The sequence below is a fragment of the Carassius gibelio genome, chromosome B14 (assembly GCF_023724105.1).
Source record: "Carassius gibelio isolate Cgi1373 ecotype wild population from Czech Republic chromosome B14, carGib1.2-hapl.c, whole genome shotgun sequence".
Classification (NCBI taxonomy): domain Eukaryota; kingdom Metazoa; phylum Chordata; class Actinopteri; order Cypriniformes; family Cyprinidae; genus Carassius; species Carassius gibelio.
The window spans coordinates 22,811,457-22,829,376 of NC_068409.1; the positions used below are offsets into that span (position 1 = coordinate 22,811,457).

General features: G+C 36.2%; 1 protein-coding gene across 1 annotated transcript in view; it reads left to right on the forward strand.

The window, feature by feature from the left end:
* The window catches only part of zdhhc9 (zinc finger DHHC-type palmitoyltransferase 9), a 24,286-nt gene continuing 6,366 nt past the window's right edge, over positions 1-17,920 (forward strand). Inside the window, exons 1-6 of the mRNA XM_052574415.1 lie at positions 1-857; positions 8,584-8,744; positions 11,390-11,548; positions 14,460-14,597; positions 16,723-16,769; positions 17,030-17,134. Of these exons, the coding sequence (XP_052430375.1) occupies positions 691-857; positions 8,584-8,744; positions 11,390-11,548; positions 14,460-14,597; positions 16,723-16,769; positions 17,030-17,134 (777 nt within the window). The 5' untranslated portion in view covers positions 1-690. The remainder of the gene's footprint in view (positions 858-8,583; positions 8,745-11,389; positions 11,549-14,459; positions 14,598-16,722; positions 16,770-17,029; positions 17,135-17,920) is intronic.

Sequence of the window (17,920 nt, forward strand, 5' to 3'; positions counted from 1 at the left end):
GGCGTGTTTCCTGCTCCAGAAGAGAATCCAGCCCTGCTTGCATCCTACGACACGAAATTAGAGCAAAGATTATCTTGCACATTACTCAAATAATTGCAGTATAATCGGCATAGATCACAAAAGGCGTTACTCAGATTTATTTTGTATCGTTTTAAGAGAAAAGGGACGGATAATCATCTCGGGATAGGCGCTTTTAACCAACCTAACCAATGACATAAATGTCAGTCGGTCAAGGTCCACTCACACTCCAGATGTGCGTTTAGCGTTTATACACATTTATTTCAGGCAAGCCTCGCTTTCTCATTCGAATTCCGTACACGGTTTATGAAGGGAAGCACTTTCAAATTGTGGCAGTATGGGGAATCTTCGTTTTTGGATGAGGACTTTGCTTTTTGGTATTTGATTGGGAATTTAACCATGGATTTAAGTACAGAAGAGCAGATATGTAGCGCGACAGACTGATGATTTTAAGAAACAGAAGATCCGCGAGGAGCCACGAGAAGAATCCTACAAACAAATCGTGCGCGTGAAGGAAGGGATTGCATTTTTGCAAAAGAAGCTCCTGTATTTGTATTGCTGATAATAACACTTTAATCGGTCGTAAGTCTCAGGTTAATCACTTAGTGGACACGGCTGTGGTTTATTTGAGGTTAAGCTGACAAAAGACAATCTGCTTGTACCTTCGCTATCATGTCTGCTGTGATGATAACGCGGAAGGTCTCTCAAAAATGGGAGAAACTACCTGGGAAAAACACCTTCTGCTGCGATGGACGGGTTATGATGGCTAGGCAGAAAGGAGTATTTTACCTGACCCTGTTTCTTATCATTGGAACCTGCTCTCTGTTCTTCGCCTTTGAGTAAGTGCATATCATTGGTGATTATTAGACATAATCTGCTCTGCTAGAGACGAGATAAACTATTAGTGTGCACTGTTACAGTGGGGGATTTGCATTGTAGATGGCTTTTGTTTAATGCCATTGCAAGGATGAAATATTATCTTTAATAATCAGTCAAAACATATTACAGCCACATGGTAAATGCAACAATGTTACGATAAAAAGTGTGTGAAATATTGATGACCGAAGCGCTCTGATGTTTTGGAGTGAAAACACGCCATCTCTTGTGCAAGCTGAATTTGGTTCCTGCACTACGCCATGGCTGTGTTTTCATATGACAACAAAAATGTTCTATTCATGAATGAATCGGTGTTTTGATTCAGATCTTATTAATTAATTGTTTGGAGCGGTTCACAAAACCGGTCTGAACGATTCTTTTTTGTGTGTGAACTGAATCACTCCCAATAATTCTTGAGTGAACAGTCGTCGACTATTTAAACCGTGAAAACACTTACTTTAATATTCGTTTATGTGCCAAAATATTTATATTACATTTCACAAATAAAATTTATTGTGAGAGAATGCGCCTACAATTTGATTTTATGGCAGTTTTAGCACACATACAAACCACTGTTTAAATAACGTTTTTATTAACACGTGCCAAAATATGTAAATAAATTTTGTGGAAATGAGATCTAAATTAAGATTCTAAATTTATCATTAAAAACTGCACTGGGAAGCATAAAAATAAACATAATAAACAGAAGTGTATTTGTTAGGGTACATTCACTTATCTATAATATCAGTGGGTACATTACATTTTTTATTTATATCACGTATTATACCGCGCCGCAATTTCAGGAGACTATGTGAAGTAAAACTGTTTTTATTTGTTTTTTTGAACCGACTCTTTGAATCGAACTGTTCAAATGAACCAGTTTGTGAGAATGAGTCAGACTTTCTGTTACTATATGACAGTCATAATTAACTGGTGATGACATACGACAGTCTCCAGTAGAACAGGAACGATATCCACAACATCCAAAACTATCATTATTATTATTTTTTTATTTTGGGCTACAAAAATATGTAAGGTTATTTTTACCATCTGTATAAGACAATAGTGTTTTGTTAAGGAGAGCTATAAACTAAAGGGCTTTATAACCTGTAGATCAACCAACATGAACCTAAAACAATTTAGTAACCAGCTTAATCTATCCATCCATCTAATCTATTTATATACATGCTGATGAACAAAATGATTAGATTAAGATTTATGACAGATTTTTGAACTCTGTGAGATAATTTGCGTTGATGGATGGGAAAGAGCTGTGTCATCTTTGTTATTGAAACACGCTTTCACAATAGCAGATTGCTGTCCATGATGGTAAAGCTGGATGTGCTGCAAATTGGATATGAGCTCTGCTATTTGGATATGAGCTCCCTTGTGTGGACTTTGACGTCTGTGGTTGGTGTTTCCTGAGACTTGAGTGTTCATATCAAGGATCTTCCATTAGGCCTGTTCATCAGCGAAAGGAAACGATTCTGTCCCTAGTCAGAAACACTGTCATGTATGGAGCTGCTGGCTCCTGTAGGGTTTCACTGCACGCCATGTTCATATCGCTGTTACTGATAATTAGTCCTCTTGAGGCAAACATATTAGCATAGAGACTGGGCTAAGTGCAAAAGTGTGATTCCAAATTGTTTATTACATGACAAGCTAATAGATGAATTGGGATTTATTTATTTATTTGCATTTACATTGTTTGTATCCAGTCATCTTTATGGACTAAACTTGCCATTGGGTTTGAAACCATTTAAAGAGTGTATGAATATTTTGTTTATTTTACATACATATATACGATCACAATTATTAAATATCACCCAAGGTTATTCATAATATAGTCCCTGACTCCCTGCTGGATATTTAGTTTCAGTAGTGCACATATATTTTTGTGCGCACTTAATCTTTTATTTAATTCATAGCTTGACTTTCCAGAGGAGACTGACATTGTTTATGGAAACACATTGCTTCCTTTGAGTATTGCTGAATGCTCACACTATTGTGTCCTCATATACCTCTCTGTCCATGGGGCCTGTGTCTGGGAAGTTTATTCCTCTGCAGGCACAAGATTGATCAGCAGGGCTGGTCTTTGGACAGTTCTTTCTAAAGATTTTGTGTCTTTGAAGAGCATGTATCCCACCTCCCTTCCATTCTTCTCATGTGTTTTTGTTTGCTGAAAATCTCTTAATCTTATATTTTAATTTCTGGCTGTTAGTGTGCACAAGATTATGCAAGTTGCATTGCATTCATGTTTTTACTTTCTTTGGATATCAGATTTAGAATAATGAGTTGGTTGTGTAGGCTAGAAATTAAGTAAAAAAAAAAAAATCTGCAGTGTGTGTGTGTGTCAAAGTAGACCATAAAAAATAGTGCTGATCCTGCACTCACTATAGCCGAGGGTTTGATCGATTGACTGGAAGGAAGAATCACTTGCTATTGGCCTGATATCTTCAACTTAAAGATGAAGTGTGGAATTCAGTGTAAATAAAATAAAGATTTATTATTATTATTTTTAAATTCTAGAATATAATATATTGAACAAGCTTTTATTGTTTATTTTTAGTATGTAATCTTATTTTGTTTCTATTTGTTGCCAAGGCAAAACCTAAAATTTTTGTAGATTAAAAAAATAAAAAATTTCTTTAACAATAACAGCACTGAAAAATGTCATATCCCACCATAATGTGCAGAAAATCTACACCTAAGCCATTTGTTGACTGAATTTCTGAAGAGTGTAATACTGTGACACTATCAAAACAAAGTGTTCAGGAAACCTGTTTGAAAACAGACAGTTTCTGCAGTTCTGTTTGGTATGTTAGTGATGCAGACCTACACCCTTCACCTTTATAATACTTTATGTTCTTATTAAAATGGTTCTACACCAGTGAAACTGTTACATAACTGTACTGTATGTGTTGACAGTCATCAGATTCTGGTGATTGTGTTCACCCACTCATTCATTCACTTTAGAAGTACATGGATTGGGTTTCACTCTGTCTTTGTCCTGTATGTTTGTTTAATGGAATTGTTGCTGAGCAGTTAAATGTCTATACATTTTATAGTGGATAGTTACTCATGTTGTTGCAGAGGAAGTGTGTTGTGTATGACTTAGTCAGTGTCACGATCTGTGTGAGAGGGCTCCCATCTGTTTCTGTCCCTCTGTAGGGTCATGATAAAACAGAGGAGACAGTTTATACTTACGGATTATTATTTTTTGTGTCTGTGCAATGTGAAGGCAAAACTGGAACTGTGGCAAATTTTTCTTCATAAGGGATTAGGATACCGTTTTTTTTTGCCAGTGATGCATAATTCATAATTCATACATAATTGGCAAACTCTTTATGAAGAATTAACAGAGGTTGTGCAAGTAATTTTCAGGCATGAGAACATCCCGGCATTACAACTTATATCAGTGTGACACAGCTGAAATATCCTTTTGTACGTAATCAGTACATATTTGTACTTTTTGTACTTTATACTTTACATAACCTACACCTGTTTGTACTTTAAGCTTTTATGAGAGTCCTTTATCAGAAGGAATGGCTGCTGATGTCACACCCGGATGCAAGATTGCAGGTTGTTTGTTCACTTATTAATCATTCCCCGCTTTATTGTTAGTGCTATCGCATGCAAATTTAATATCATCATCATCATCATCAAGTTTTGCAATGTAAAGTCGAAATGAATGAGGTGATTATTTGCATGTTGAAAGATTTTCTTGGGAATTGCAGGACCTTTCATTCCTTAACAGTTTGACCTCCTTTTTGGTTTCGATGCACATATCAACTTGTGTTTCCATCCTTAGAAGTAGAAAATCTTTCTCTCAGTATTTAGTGTATCTGTTATGGAGGTTTCTCAAACTAAAATAGGTAATTAAGAGCCTTCAGTCTTCAGTGTCCCATGACCCTTCAGAAATCTTCAGAATACGTTGATTTAGTGCTCAAGAAAATAATTCTCATTATTATCAATGTTTGTGGAAACAGAGATAATTTTTTTTCAGGATTCTTTGAGTAGAAAGTTCAAAAGAAGAGCTGTTTTAAATTGAAATATTTTATATCATAAATATTACTGTTGTTTTATCAATTTAATGCATCCTTGCTAAATACACTTTTAATGTCTTAAAGAAAAAATCGTATTGATTGCAAATGTTTGAATGGTAGTATTTGAATGTGAGAGCTTATTGCACATCAACACTGCATTCAGCATCACTGACTGTGTAATGTTATATAAAATTGTCTTCAGATTTGTTTCAGACTGAACCAGGTTTTCACAATAAATCTATTTGTTGTTTTTAAGCATTATCCATGGTTTTTCTCCCCTTATTGGCCTTTCCGGTGGCATACAGGATGCTTGCACCAAGCACTATCAGTAACGATAATTGGCAGGCCTCCCTGCCCCCACCAGTCTCCACCTAGAGACCAGCCAGACCAATGAAGCAGCTCTATTGATTATACGAACAAACAGCTAAGCCTTTTCATAGCCAGCCATAAAACTCTGCTGTTGTGCTTCATGTTGTCTTAACTGTGGAAAACAGTCCTTTTCACCTTGTTCTCTGTGGAGCATTGTGCAGATAATTCACTAAGGTAAAGCTGTGAAGGCAAACACAAGGGTGGAGATGCTATAACAAAGTGACAGGAGTGGCTTTGTGTGTGTGTGTGTGTGTAATTTGAACTAATTATTTAATTATACTAATTCCAGAATTCACAAAAAAGTGTCTTTGCAAAGCATTTTATGTCTTCCGCTGTTATGTTGATGAAGTCGACATGAAATCAGAACTGACCCTGTTGACTGTCCCTGTGTTTCTGGTGCTGTTGTGAATGATACATTTGCTAGGTTAGAGGAAAAACGAATCATTTCTATTTGTAAGCTTGAATCAGAATGAAATAACTTGCACACAATGTTAACCAAATGGCTGTTTAGATATTTGTTTTAGCAAACTCTTAAACTTGTGATCCAATATCCTGTTCCAGAGCTATGTCACAGTATGGAAGTCAAATAGAAATTGGTGTTGATTTTAACAGTAAAGTTTTGAGTATGTATACTGACTGAGTAGGGCTGTCCATATTGCTCAAAAATGACGTTCGAATATTCCCTCTAAAAAATACACGAATATTCGAACTATTCAAACATCTGGTTGCGCATGTTGTGAATGAATTCAGTGATTGAAACAAATATTATTAATATTAATTGAAGTTTTACAGCATATAGAACTGACATTGAATGCTCCGAGCGAGCTGTGCTGTGGTAAACATGGATCCATTGCTTGACAGAACTCCCCGAAGCGTGCCCCATCCACGATACTGATCGGTCTCATGTCCTTACAAATGAACTATATTATTTTATCCGTTATGGCCTCTTGTCGTGTTGCACAAGAGGCTGGCATCTTCCATTTAAGACACGTCAACTTTCAGCAGTGATGTCAAGCGCGCCCACTCGCAAAGCAGACAACCACATCTCTACTACCGCGGGCATTTTTTCCACATTTTTTTTTTATTCGAATATTAATTTTCACCTTCGAAATTAGTTTTTTTTAAAACTATTCGAATACATATTTGAATTCAGAATATTCGTTGACCGCCCTAATACTGAGGCACAATATTTTTTTGTGTTTTCTTGTTGTTCTGTTGAGGAAATTAATTGCTAATTATGGTGGTTCAATAACCTTGTGCATCAATAGTGGCTAACAGAATTTGTACTTTTATATTGGAGCTGCTTATCTTATGTATTGATTAATATGAAAGAGGCCACATCCAGCATTGCATGATGGTAATGTCCGGGAAGCTTAGGGCTCTGATAGGAACTGATGATGGAGCAGGTCCAGAATGCTTAAGTCATTAGCAGATACATCACACACACACACAGACACACACACACAAGCGGTTCTCCTCAGTTTTCCTCCGCTTTGCCCCAGCACAGCTGTCATGATAATAAATGGATTTCCCTGCAGTATTCTGTTCATGATCTGGGCAGTGGAAAGTTTTATCGACCGGCTCTGCTCTGGATTTTTTCCCCTTCCCTTTATGTCTTCCAGTCTCATAGTTTTAAATGGATCAAACTAATCTGACCCGTTCCACAGGTCGATTTCTAGTGTATTGATGTCTCTGGTTTGCTGACACACCAGTTCGTCAACCAGCTGAACTTGCACCATGTCTGTCTAGAAATGATCTTTCTGTTGCTAATACTTATAAGAGCTGCAATCTGTTGTTCTGTGTGCTGGACCTGAAGGAGTGAATGTGACATGTGAGGAGATATACCCACAGTCTAGTATAGACTGATTCAATCAGTTTTTTTAGTATGTATTGTAGAAGGTTTGGTTTGAAACTTTATAGTTTGCATTTTGTGTGTTATTAGAAGCACTTAAGATTTAACTCCCCAAAAGAAGGCCTAGTCTAACTAGCTGCGCAAATCCACGTTCATTATCAGGGTTTATTTGCGCAGCTTGTCAGTTGACAACGGCTCTGTGTAGTAACAGCTGCTCTATGTGAAATCATGCACCTGATGGAATTTACCGCTGATTAGAGAACCGGCTTTACTGACGAGATGCGCATAAATGATCGGCCGATCTTTATCGGTGCACCCCTAGTTATTAGGACTTGTCATGTCTTCTCTCTCTCCCTCACTGTATTGTAGTTAGTGTTGTAAAGATGTCCTTTGCTTGTTCAGAACGCTAAACGTAGCAAATTCCCCTGAGAGTGGATGCACAGTGCCTGCGATGAGCTGAACCATTATCGTGATGTATTAGCCATACATTATCTTAGTATAGCAGGTCTACATTGCAGGAGAGAGTGGTGGAGGAGAGCCAGGGTGACCCTATTAATAGCTCAATGCAGTGGCCTGTGGAGCCGACCAATCTGCTGCAGGCTGAGCGAAGGGAGGCATTTTTACAGGACCCAAGTCATCCGCAATTTATGAGAGCAACCAAATTCAGTGGTGTATGGCTGTCTGCCTGACTGGGTCTGAAAAGACCGTGCCAGACAGAGAATACAAACCCACTTCATCAATGACCTCCCCTCTTTTATTTCAGGGAGACAGTAATGCTATATCAAAAAGATAACAAAAAATGTTTTTGTGTTGGATTTAGGAAAATCAGTCAAAAGCATTGGTGTGCCGACTGAAATTTTTGTGTTTGATGGGAAATTTAAGTATCCATCATTGCCATTTTGCTTCAGCGAAATTTAATTTCACATTTTTTGAAAGAAAAAAAAAACTCTTTAGGTTCAGAAGCATTTATGTGTAATGTGAATTGTGTACATTTTAGCCGCTTTCATCAGCAAACAATTATTTTAAAGAATATTTTTTTTAATGAATAATTATTTTACATTACTTTCTAAAAAAAACATTTCTGTTAATGCAGGATTATAGTTCAAAACATCTGCTATCCAGCAGAAATGTTTATGTGTTTTAATGCAAATTCTTTATCTATTCATTGTAATTTATTTTCGTTTCGCTTTTTATCCACAATAATATGTATATGTGTGTTTTGTTTGTATTATTATTTTTGTCTATATCACATCACATTAAATTATATTATAGCTGTGTGGTTTCCTATTTTTATTTACTTGTTTTATTTTAATAATAGAGCGACTTCACTTTCAGGTTATAAACTCATGTAACCTCTGTGCTGTTAATTTCATGTTTTGCCTGCCTCATTTGTAATCCTGCTTGTTCACTTGTCCCGTACAGGTGCCCGTACCTGGCAGTGCACCTGTCTCCTGCCATCCCTGTGTTTGCAGTGTTGCTCTTCGTCTTTGTCGTGGCCATGCTGCTCCGAACCAGCTTCAGTGACCCAGGGGTGCTGCCACGGGCTCTGCCGGAGGAGGCCAACTTCATTGAGATGGAGATCGGTGAGTGTGAGGGGTGACTGAGTTCAGGGAGGGGGATTTGAAGTCTAATGCCATCGTTCGCACCAGCAGTGCCACCTGCGGTTGTTTTGGCCCAGTGAGTGGGAGAACATGAATAGTCTAGTAAGCGTGTGGCGTAAGTGGGATGCTGTTAGCCCAGACCTGCTGATTAATTTATTGTTTTGTTTTGTGATTTGAAATGGCTGAGTGCATTGGTCCATGAACCCTGAGGTTATCTGGCAAACATTGATGGGCTTAATGGTTATGTAATTTTTTTTTTTTCTTTTGGAAAATCACAGCTGTATTTTGTCTTCAGATGCATTTGTAATTTTAGATATACATTTAAGCAAAAATCTCATCCGTAAAATTACAATGCAACTAGGCAAGAAACCTCAAGAAACCTTATAACTTACATCTGCTTACCATTCTTTTTTTCCCCCTTCAAATCCCTTTACATAATTTAATAAAGAAACAAATATACTTCCCAAAAATATCCCACGCCTATGTTGAATACACACAATTGAAATTTCAGAAGACATGAGCCAATCTCATTCCTGCCTCTGGCTTTTCTTCTTTACTTCACTCTATTAACCATTAAAGGTACAAATAAGTAAAATAAGAAATAGATCTTCTTCACATGACTGGTACACACCCACACAGTGCCATATGTCAACTGACTTGAACAGAAACCAGTGTCATGACTATTCAAAGTGAAAGTTGTATATTTTGCCAGGGTGTTTTGGCAGAAACTGATGAGGCATATTCAAATCCTAAGGCTCATTTGTCTTGTCTCTCTTTTTTTTTCTTTGAGAAAGTATCTGCTCAGCTCAAGCATTGATCGTTAAAAAGTAAAAGAAATTGCCTTAGTAGATTGCCTTAGACCTTTGTCTATCCTGATCTACAGTGAGTGAATTGAACCAAAATGGCCGTTGCATTGGCTTCCTTTGCCAAAAAAGGAAAATTACCCTGCAGCAAAAATATCTATTTTCAGTGAACTGAAAATACCAAAGAAAACCTCAAAATAGGCTTAAAATAAGGAATTAATGCGTAGTTTTTTGCACGCTTGTCATACTTTGAATGTCAGAAAGGTTAACTTCACTTCATCTGACTAATTAAATGCAATTAAATTGGATTATCTTGCTGCTCTCATTTTGCTAATTTTGCTTCTAGTGATTCATTTGTGTGGTTTTGGCTCTGTGGGAAATATTGCCTTGTCTAGTTCAGTCACCTGTCTGTCACTGTTCCCTGCACTGATTACAAGATAAAGATGGACTCATCTCCCAACACTTCTCTCCATTCTTGTCCCTCATCTCTTCTTTTTCCCCTCCCTGGTTTCTCTTTTAAGTGAGAGCAGTGTTGTTAGACATCAGCACCAGCGCTGAAGCTCAGACGTGCCTAGGGGCAGTGCAGCATTTGTTATTACTGAGGTTCACTAAATCAGGACATCATTTCTCTTGGCAATTCCCCTGATAAACCAGAGTATTCTCTGATGTCATTAAATATCCACTAACCCCTTTCACTGATGTTGATGTGGAATTTTTCTATGGTTCTCTCTAATAGGGTTGTGTTGATTGATTTATACAGATTTTCTCTGCTCTATTTCAGCATTCCATCTTTAATATGCTATTTTTAGATGAATTTCTGTGTGACTGATGCTGGATCAGATGCAAGTTTGGATTTACCGTTTTTTTTTGTGTGTGGATTAAGAGGCAGCTGTGTAGTTCTGCCTCCTGAGTGCATGCTAATGCAACCATTTCAATCGAGTATAAAAGTACAGAGCTGACAAATGCAAGGAAATTACCTTTTGAAAGAAGAGCTTTTGCCTTCAGTGTTGTCGCTATCCAGATAAAAGGGAGTCATTTTGAAAAAAATGCAAATAAAGAAAAAGGAATAGAAAAGATGCTTATTTTTTTTCTGGATCTCTGGCAATAACAGAAAAAAAGCAATAATATAAAATTATGTTCCTTAGAAAGCAGTTTATCATTTACATATGTGAACATTTTTAGTGAAAGTACATGCACACCCAATTATTATAATAATTTTTTTTGCATTGTTCAAATAAGTTATTCTCTGGTCAAATATTTTTGTAAAATGATCACTACACTATTTATTTAACGGTTGTCACTGGCAGTTATCATTACTGTGCTAGCTCCATCTTCTCACATAATCATATCACGATAAGATTTTATATTTATTTATTTACTGATTTATTAAGGGGGATAATGTGCAGTCAGCATGTCATTTAATACAAAATAAACCCCTTTAGTGTGATACAAGATCTCTCTGCTTCATTTCATGGTCTTAATCGCCATCAAAGTTTATTTTGTGATAATGACTGGCTTATCCCTTTCATTTTTCTTTTGAAATCTTGTTTTATTCTCATTCCGCTGCAGCCTCAGAGCAAAAATCATTATACTTGTAACTATTTTGTAATTGAGGTTTTGAGCTCTTTTCACAGAGCTACACAATCTGCTGGGTCTGATTTATTGGTGTTTTTTCATTTCTTTTGTCACTGAGTCATGGCACGCGCTGGAGTGGCCTTGAGTGAGTCCTTTATCAGAGGCTGTGTTATGTGTCATGCATATGGATCTTAATCGACCCGAGCGCTGCTGGTTGCCATGTTGACTGTCTCTACTCATCTCTTGCAGAAGCGGCCAATGGGAATGTCATGGCTGGACAGCGGCCTCCGCCCCGCATCAAGAACGTGCAAATTAACAACCAGATCGTCAAGCTGAAGTACTGCTACACCTGCAAGATCTTCAGACCCCCACGTGCTTCCCATTGCAGTATCTGCGACAACTGTGTGGGTGAGTGATTGTCCCTAACATTTTGCACAAAAAAATGTGAATGCTACCTCAGATTGTGTGGCTTGTTGAAGGAAGAAGTGCAGTAAAAAAAAATGTATTAACTTTTATTCAGCAAGGATGCATTAAATTGATCTATAATGAAATAAAAAAACATTACAAAATATTTATTTTTCAAATAAATTCTGTTCTTTGGAACTTTATATTCACTAAAGACTAAAGTGCAGTTTCCACAAAACCGTTAAGCAACACAGCTGTTTTAAACATTGATAATAAGAAGAAATGCTTTTTTGAGAATCAAATCATCATAATAGAATGATTTCTGAAGGATCATGTGACACTGAAGACTGGAGTAATGATGCTGAAAAAATTCCTCTTTGCATCACAGGATTAAATTACATTTTAAAATATGTTTAAATGGAAAACTATTATAAATGTATTACAATATTACTGTTTTTACTATTTTAGGTTTGATCTAATAAAGATTATATTATAATATCATTTAAATATTATAATCCTTATTTATGACGAGACTTCTTTTAAAATCTTTAATATATTTTACTTAATAATAATACCGTATTTGTCGGACTATAAGTCGCACCTGAGTATAAGTCGCATCAGTCCAAAAATACGTCATGATGAGGAAAAAACATATACAAGTCTCCCTGGACTATAAGTCGCATTTATTTAGAACCAAGAGAAAACATTACCGTCTCCAGCCGCGAGAAATGCTAAGAATCGAATGAATCGCGATTTCTATAGCGATTCAATGCTTTCAAAATGTATACACATTAAATTACTACACGCATGAATTAATGGAGACCTTGAAGAGTGTTCGTGAATTGTGCCTCTTATCTGTCCTTCACGCGCTCCACTGTTTACCGCCTGAGACCATCTCTGACGCAGCTTACGTGTGATCTATAGGACTCGTGGCCAGTAATGCTAACGTGAAGTAGTTTTACTTTTCTGTAGTTTGTCAATGGCTCTCTGCATATTACCCACAGAGTTACCGGAGCCGTCGACAGCAGGAATGTAAGTGTCTTAATCATATGCACAGTTCCATTGAATGATAAATGTGTTTAAACAATGCAGATGAAACGAATATAAGAAGGAAACTGTTAAAATTAACCTCAGCATGAACAACTGAAAGTAGCGATGCATGAAAGTAGCATTTGTTTCATTAGCAAACAGACATCTGGCACGTTTTCTCTCAGAATCATTCGCTGATGGAGAGGAAAAGTTAAATAGAGATGAAAACGTTTTCACACTGAAAGAGAAGCGATCTCATGTGCCAGGCTATTCCTGCAGCTAAACTGAATAAAAGCAGAATGAACTGATGAAACAAAAACAAAAAAACCCACAAACAATTTATGAACGATGCAGTGCTAATTGACATTTATTACAGTACAGAAACTATAAAGTATATTTTCTACCTTATTCTGTGCAGAAAATTGTAATAATTGCTAATTAAATGTAGCCTAGTATATAAAATAATCATAAAATTGCCATTAGGAAAAAAATATCGATTACAAATGATTGATTATTGTCCAGCAGTGTATTTGATTTATTACAGCTAATTAAAAGTAATTAAAAAAGAAGATAATTCCTTGTAAAAAATAATAATTATAATTATAATAATAATTATTATTATTATATAGGCTACATACATAAAATGATTGTATTTGACATTTCTGTCACTTCTGAAATTATGGCTACGCCCCTGGTGTGACAAAATGTTAGCTTATACATAATACTCTTTAAGCTCTTTTTTAAAAACTTACATACATTTTTATGTATACCATGTCACATAATTAAACTAGCATTTAACAATGGACAAAAGTTTTTTTTTGTTTTTTTTTCTAACCTATGGTTCTCTAACCATATATGCTACTGTAATTTGTCCCCTGACTAAGCATTTAAAGAATTTAGTAGAAGCATTTAAATAATCCCATGAATGCACTTAAAGAATGCAGAATCGAATTGTTATAATCGAATCGAATTTAATTGTGAATCGAATCGAATTGAATCGTTCTAAATTTGTAAAAATCGTTCTTGAATCGAATCGAAAACCTATGAATCGCAATCGAATCGCTGCCTTGCCAAAGATTCACAGCCCTACTCTTGGTTCATTTCTCTCGGTTCATGTCAAATTAATTTAGATAAATAAGTCGCAGCTGACTGAGTCGCAGGACCAGCCAAACTATGAAAAAAAGTTGCTACTTATAGTCTGGAAAATACGGTAATCAAACTATTATTTAATTCAAGATTAATGAATACTATTATTATCATTATTTTATATACTACTACTCATATAAGGTATCATGAATTAAAAATCTATTAAACATTTTTACTAGATATTAGTAAGTCAACAAATGAATTGAACCTTACAAGGCCTAATTAACTTTCAAAGTAAAATTTAACTTAATGCAACAAGCTGTTTTGCAGAACTGTTAGTTTTTTTAATCATTTGTTTTGTATCACTAAAATAATGTGCTGCACTTATTGTGGTTTGTGGGGTTTTTACAGAGTTGTACTATGTCTACATACAAGCATTCTTGCCTCTTGTTATAGTTGCACATGTTTGATATTCCAGTATAATAGTGAATTGTTAAGAGCTGAGTCACTTATTCACACATATGCTGACATTAGACAGTTCACTGAGGGCTCAGTTTTGCTCTCTTTGCACAGTCATCCTGAACACAGGACCATTTGTTTGAGTGGACTGCACCTGCCCCCCCCCCACACACACACACACACACACACACACACACACACACTAGTTTGAATACCATCTCCCTCTAAGAAGTAAAAGAAATATATGCCGGTCTCTGACAGAAGATCCACACTCACTGAGTGAGAATGTAGAAACTGACTTGACATGAGAGTCTTAAGATTCTGTGTGTCTTTCCCTCAGACCGGTTTGACCATCACTGTCCCTGGGTCGGAAACTGTGTTGGAAAGAGGAATTACAGATACTTCTACTTGTTCACACTCTCGCTGTCCCTACTTACCATCTACATCTTCGCCTTCGACATCGTCCATGTGGTTCTCCGTGAGTATCGCAGCAAGACAATGTGTGTGTGAGTGCCTGAACGTCTTCACTGTTGACATCCAAAATCGGATTGTTTAAAAGAGGAAATTACATTTTCATGTTATCAATAACAATTTAAAATCTACAGACAGTCACGTGGTTTAATGGTCATAGTTTCTAGGAAAACAAGTGTCTTGAAGTGACACTCAGTATGTATGCGAATACGGTTCTCTCAGGCGTAGTTCGGTCGGGGAGTGTTCAGGATATCAGAAGAGCAACTGTAATTAGCACAACGAGAACAACGAGACATTTGGTCTTGTGCAATGCTCGCATTCTCCACATTAAACGCACCTTTAAGAAATGCATCTATACGGATTATGATTATAATTAAAGACTTTTTGTTTTCGATATGTTTTGTTAAGTACTAGTTTAAAGCTTTCTATAGATATAATTATCATGTCTGTGAGGCATATATTCGCTCGGTTTCGGTTCATTTTTGTGAAGCGCTCCTATTCAAGATCAGACGGAAGAAAGCGCATCATTTTTGTTTTATTTATTTGTTTATTATTTATTATATACACATCGACACCGGATACATGTGGCACATCGCAACTTGATTATAACAAAGCTCTCTACACTGCTAGCATATTTAGCGTGTTTCTGTCTGACTTTCCAAAAAGTGAAGCTGATCCCTTTATTTTCCCCTTCCATTTGAAATTCACTCTTTTTTCCTCACAAATCTCATATGTGCGAGACAAGTTTATGCGAGGATAAATCAGCTCTGACCTTTTCATCATAACCAGTTTTTGCGGTTTGAAATCTGGCCTATTAATTTAAATAATATAATCTAATTCTGACCATACATATCCACAGTCATTGGTCACCCTAAAATTAGTCCATGCAGCATATACACCATTATACAAGTCTTCTGAAGCCTTACAATTGCTTTGACTTGATTGAGATCTAAGTTTTTATATTGAACCAAATGTCATCATTTCAAACCTTCATCACCATATGTGTCATTTACTTTGAGAGCTAGGTGATATGACATCCGTTTTGTTCAGTTTCTCACACAGTTATTGTATGGGTTCAGATGTCATATATATATATATATATATATATATATATATATATATATATATATATATATATATATATATATATATATATATATATATATATATATATATATATATATATATATATATATATATATATATATAGATAGATAGATAGATAGCATATACATGTAGTCACAAAGAGATAGACCGAGATGGAGACTCACTCATTCATATTTATTGAAAGGTCATAAGAAACCAGTTTGTTAAAAGCTGAAAATTGAAAGATTCTGTATGATTTTGATCAGTACTGTTGTTGTGTTGTATGTTTCTGAATAGTGGTTGCTTCTTAAAGTTATTGTAAAGTGAAAGTGAAGTGACATTCAGCCAAGTATGGTGACCCATACTCAGAATTTGTGCTCTGCATTTAACCCAACCGAAATGCACACACACAGAGCAGTGAACACACACACACACACACACACACACACACTGTGAGCACACACCCGGAGCAGTGGGCAACCATTTATGCTGCGGCACCCGGGGAGCAGTTGGGGGTTCGATGCCTTGCTCAAGGGCACCTAAGTCGTGGTATTGAAGGTGGAGAGAGAACTGTACATGCACTCACCCCACACACAATTACTGCCGGCCCGGGACTCGAACTCACAACCCTTCGATTGGGAGTCCAACCCTCTAACCATTAGGCCACGACTTCCCCATTAAATGATGTAATGTAATGATACTGGCCATGAATAAAGCCATTGTTGGTGATATGGCGGTAAAACACAAGTAAATAAGTCACATAGACTACCCTAAGATCCTTTTTATTATTTTTCTTTTGCCATTTCTTGGATAAACTAGTCCTTCAACAGATTTGTATTAGTCTGAATGGAAACCTAGCTACTGTGGTTGAAAAGGTGCTTGTAAACGAACAGAGCAAACTTCTCCGCTCTGGCAGAGTGTGGGTGGATGTGTGAAAATCCTCTGAACATGGAATAATGGGAGACGCTGGGACATCTGATGCTGTGAGTTACTGCTTGCATGCATGGATACATGATGTAAATTAATATATCCTGTGTGTTTTCTAGGTTCAGTGGACTCCGGGTTTCTGAGTACCATTAAAGAAACTCCCGGAACATATCCTTTCGTCTGGGCTATTGAACCACTTCCTGAAGATTTGAAAATAAACTGAGCTCCTGATAAACCTGTCATGCTGTAAATTATGTATCACGATAAAAACTGTGTTTGTGTACTAGATTTCTAACATTTATTTTATGTATTTTCTTTTCTAAAACCCGTTGTATTGCTGAGCAAAGACTTATCAAAGGTTAAACACATTGTTTACTGTGTATTGTAGATCTTTTTGAGCATGTTGTTTCCTTGACTCCACATTGCACTGTGTTGGAGGTTCTGGTGTGTTTTTTCACGCTCTGGTCTGTGGTAGGATTGACTGGTTTCCACACCTACTTGATCTCCCTCAACCAGACCACCAATGAGGACGTGAGTCTTTTTCTTCCCTTTCTGTTCCAAAGTCTACTGTCGGTTCTTGATGTGGCTAGAAAGATAAACACATGCCCTAGAGCTTTTCAGCACACTAGATCCAGCAGTTACCTTGGCAACAGTGCCATCTCGGAGATAAGCAAGCACAGAGAACAGGAGTTTTATCTACAGTATATACAGTATTTATACCACTGTTTATGAACAGGGTGCACATCGATGTCCCATTACGCTTTTAAAGTATTAGAGGCACAAATCCCATGTTTTATAGTAACTATTTGGCATGTTAGATAAGCTGTTATGTAACATAAGATTAACTTGCATGAAAAGAAGCTTTAAACGCATCAGATGTTTATAGACATTATAAAAAAGATTTTGACCTCCGGAGGTTTTGTATTTTGCCTGTGTCCAACAGATACACATAGTTTGACATTGGTATTAAAGTCATTGAAGTAAAAATATTTATTTAATAAAACCTCATTTATAATGTATTTAATAAAACCTCATTTATAATGTATTTAATAAAACCTCATTTTTTGTTTAAATATAAACTAAATTAATTTTAATTATAAAAAAGCAGTTGACATTTGTATCCCAATCTTTGCTATTGCCAAATATTTAAGATTTAACAGTTTAAATAAACTACATTTAGTTGCAAAAGTCACAGTAATTTAGTAACAGGTTTTACCCTATAAAAATAATAATATAAAATTTAACTACATTTTATTAAAAAAAAAAATTAATAAACAGAAACCTTCAAACTTTTCTTTTAACAAGTTAGCAAAAATC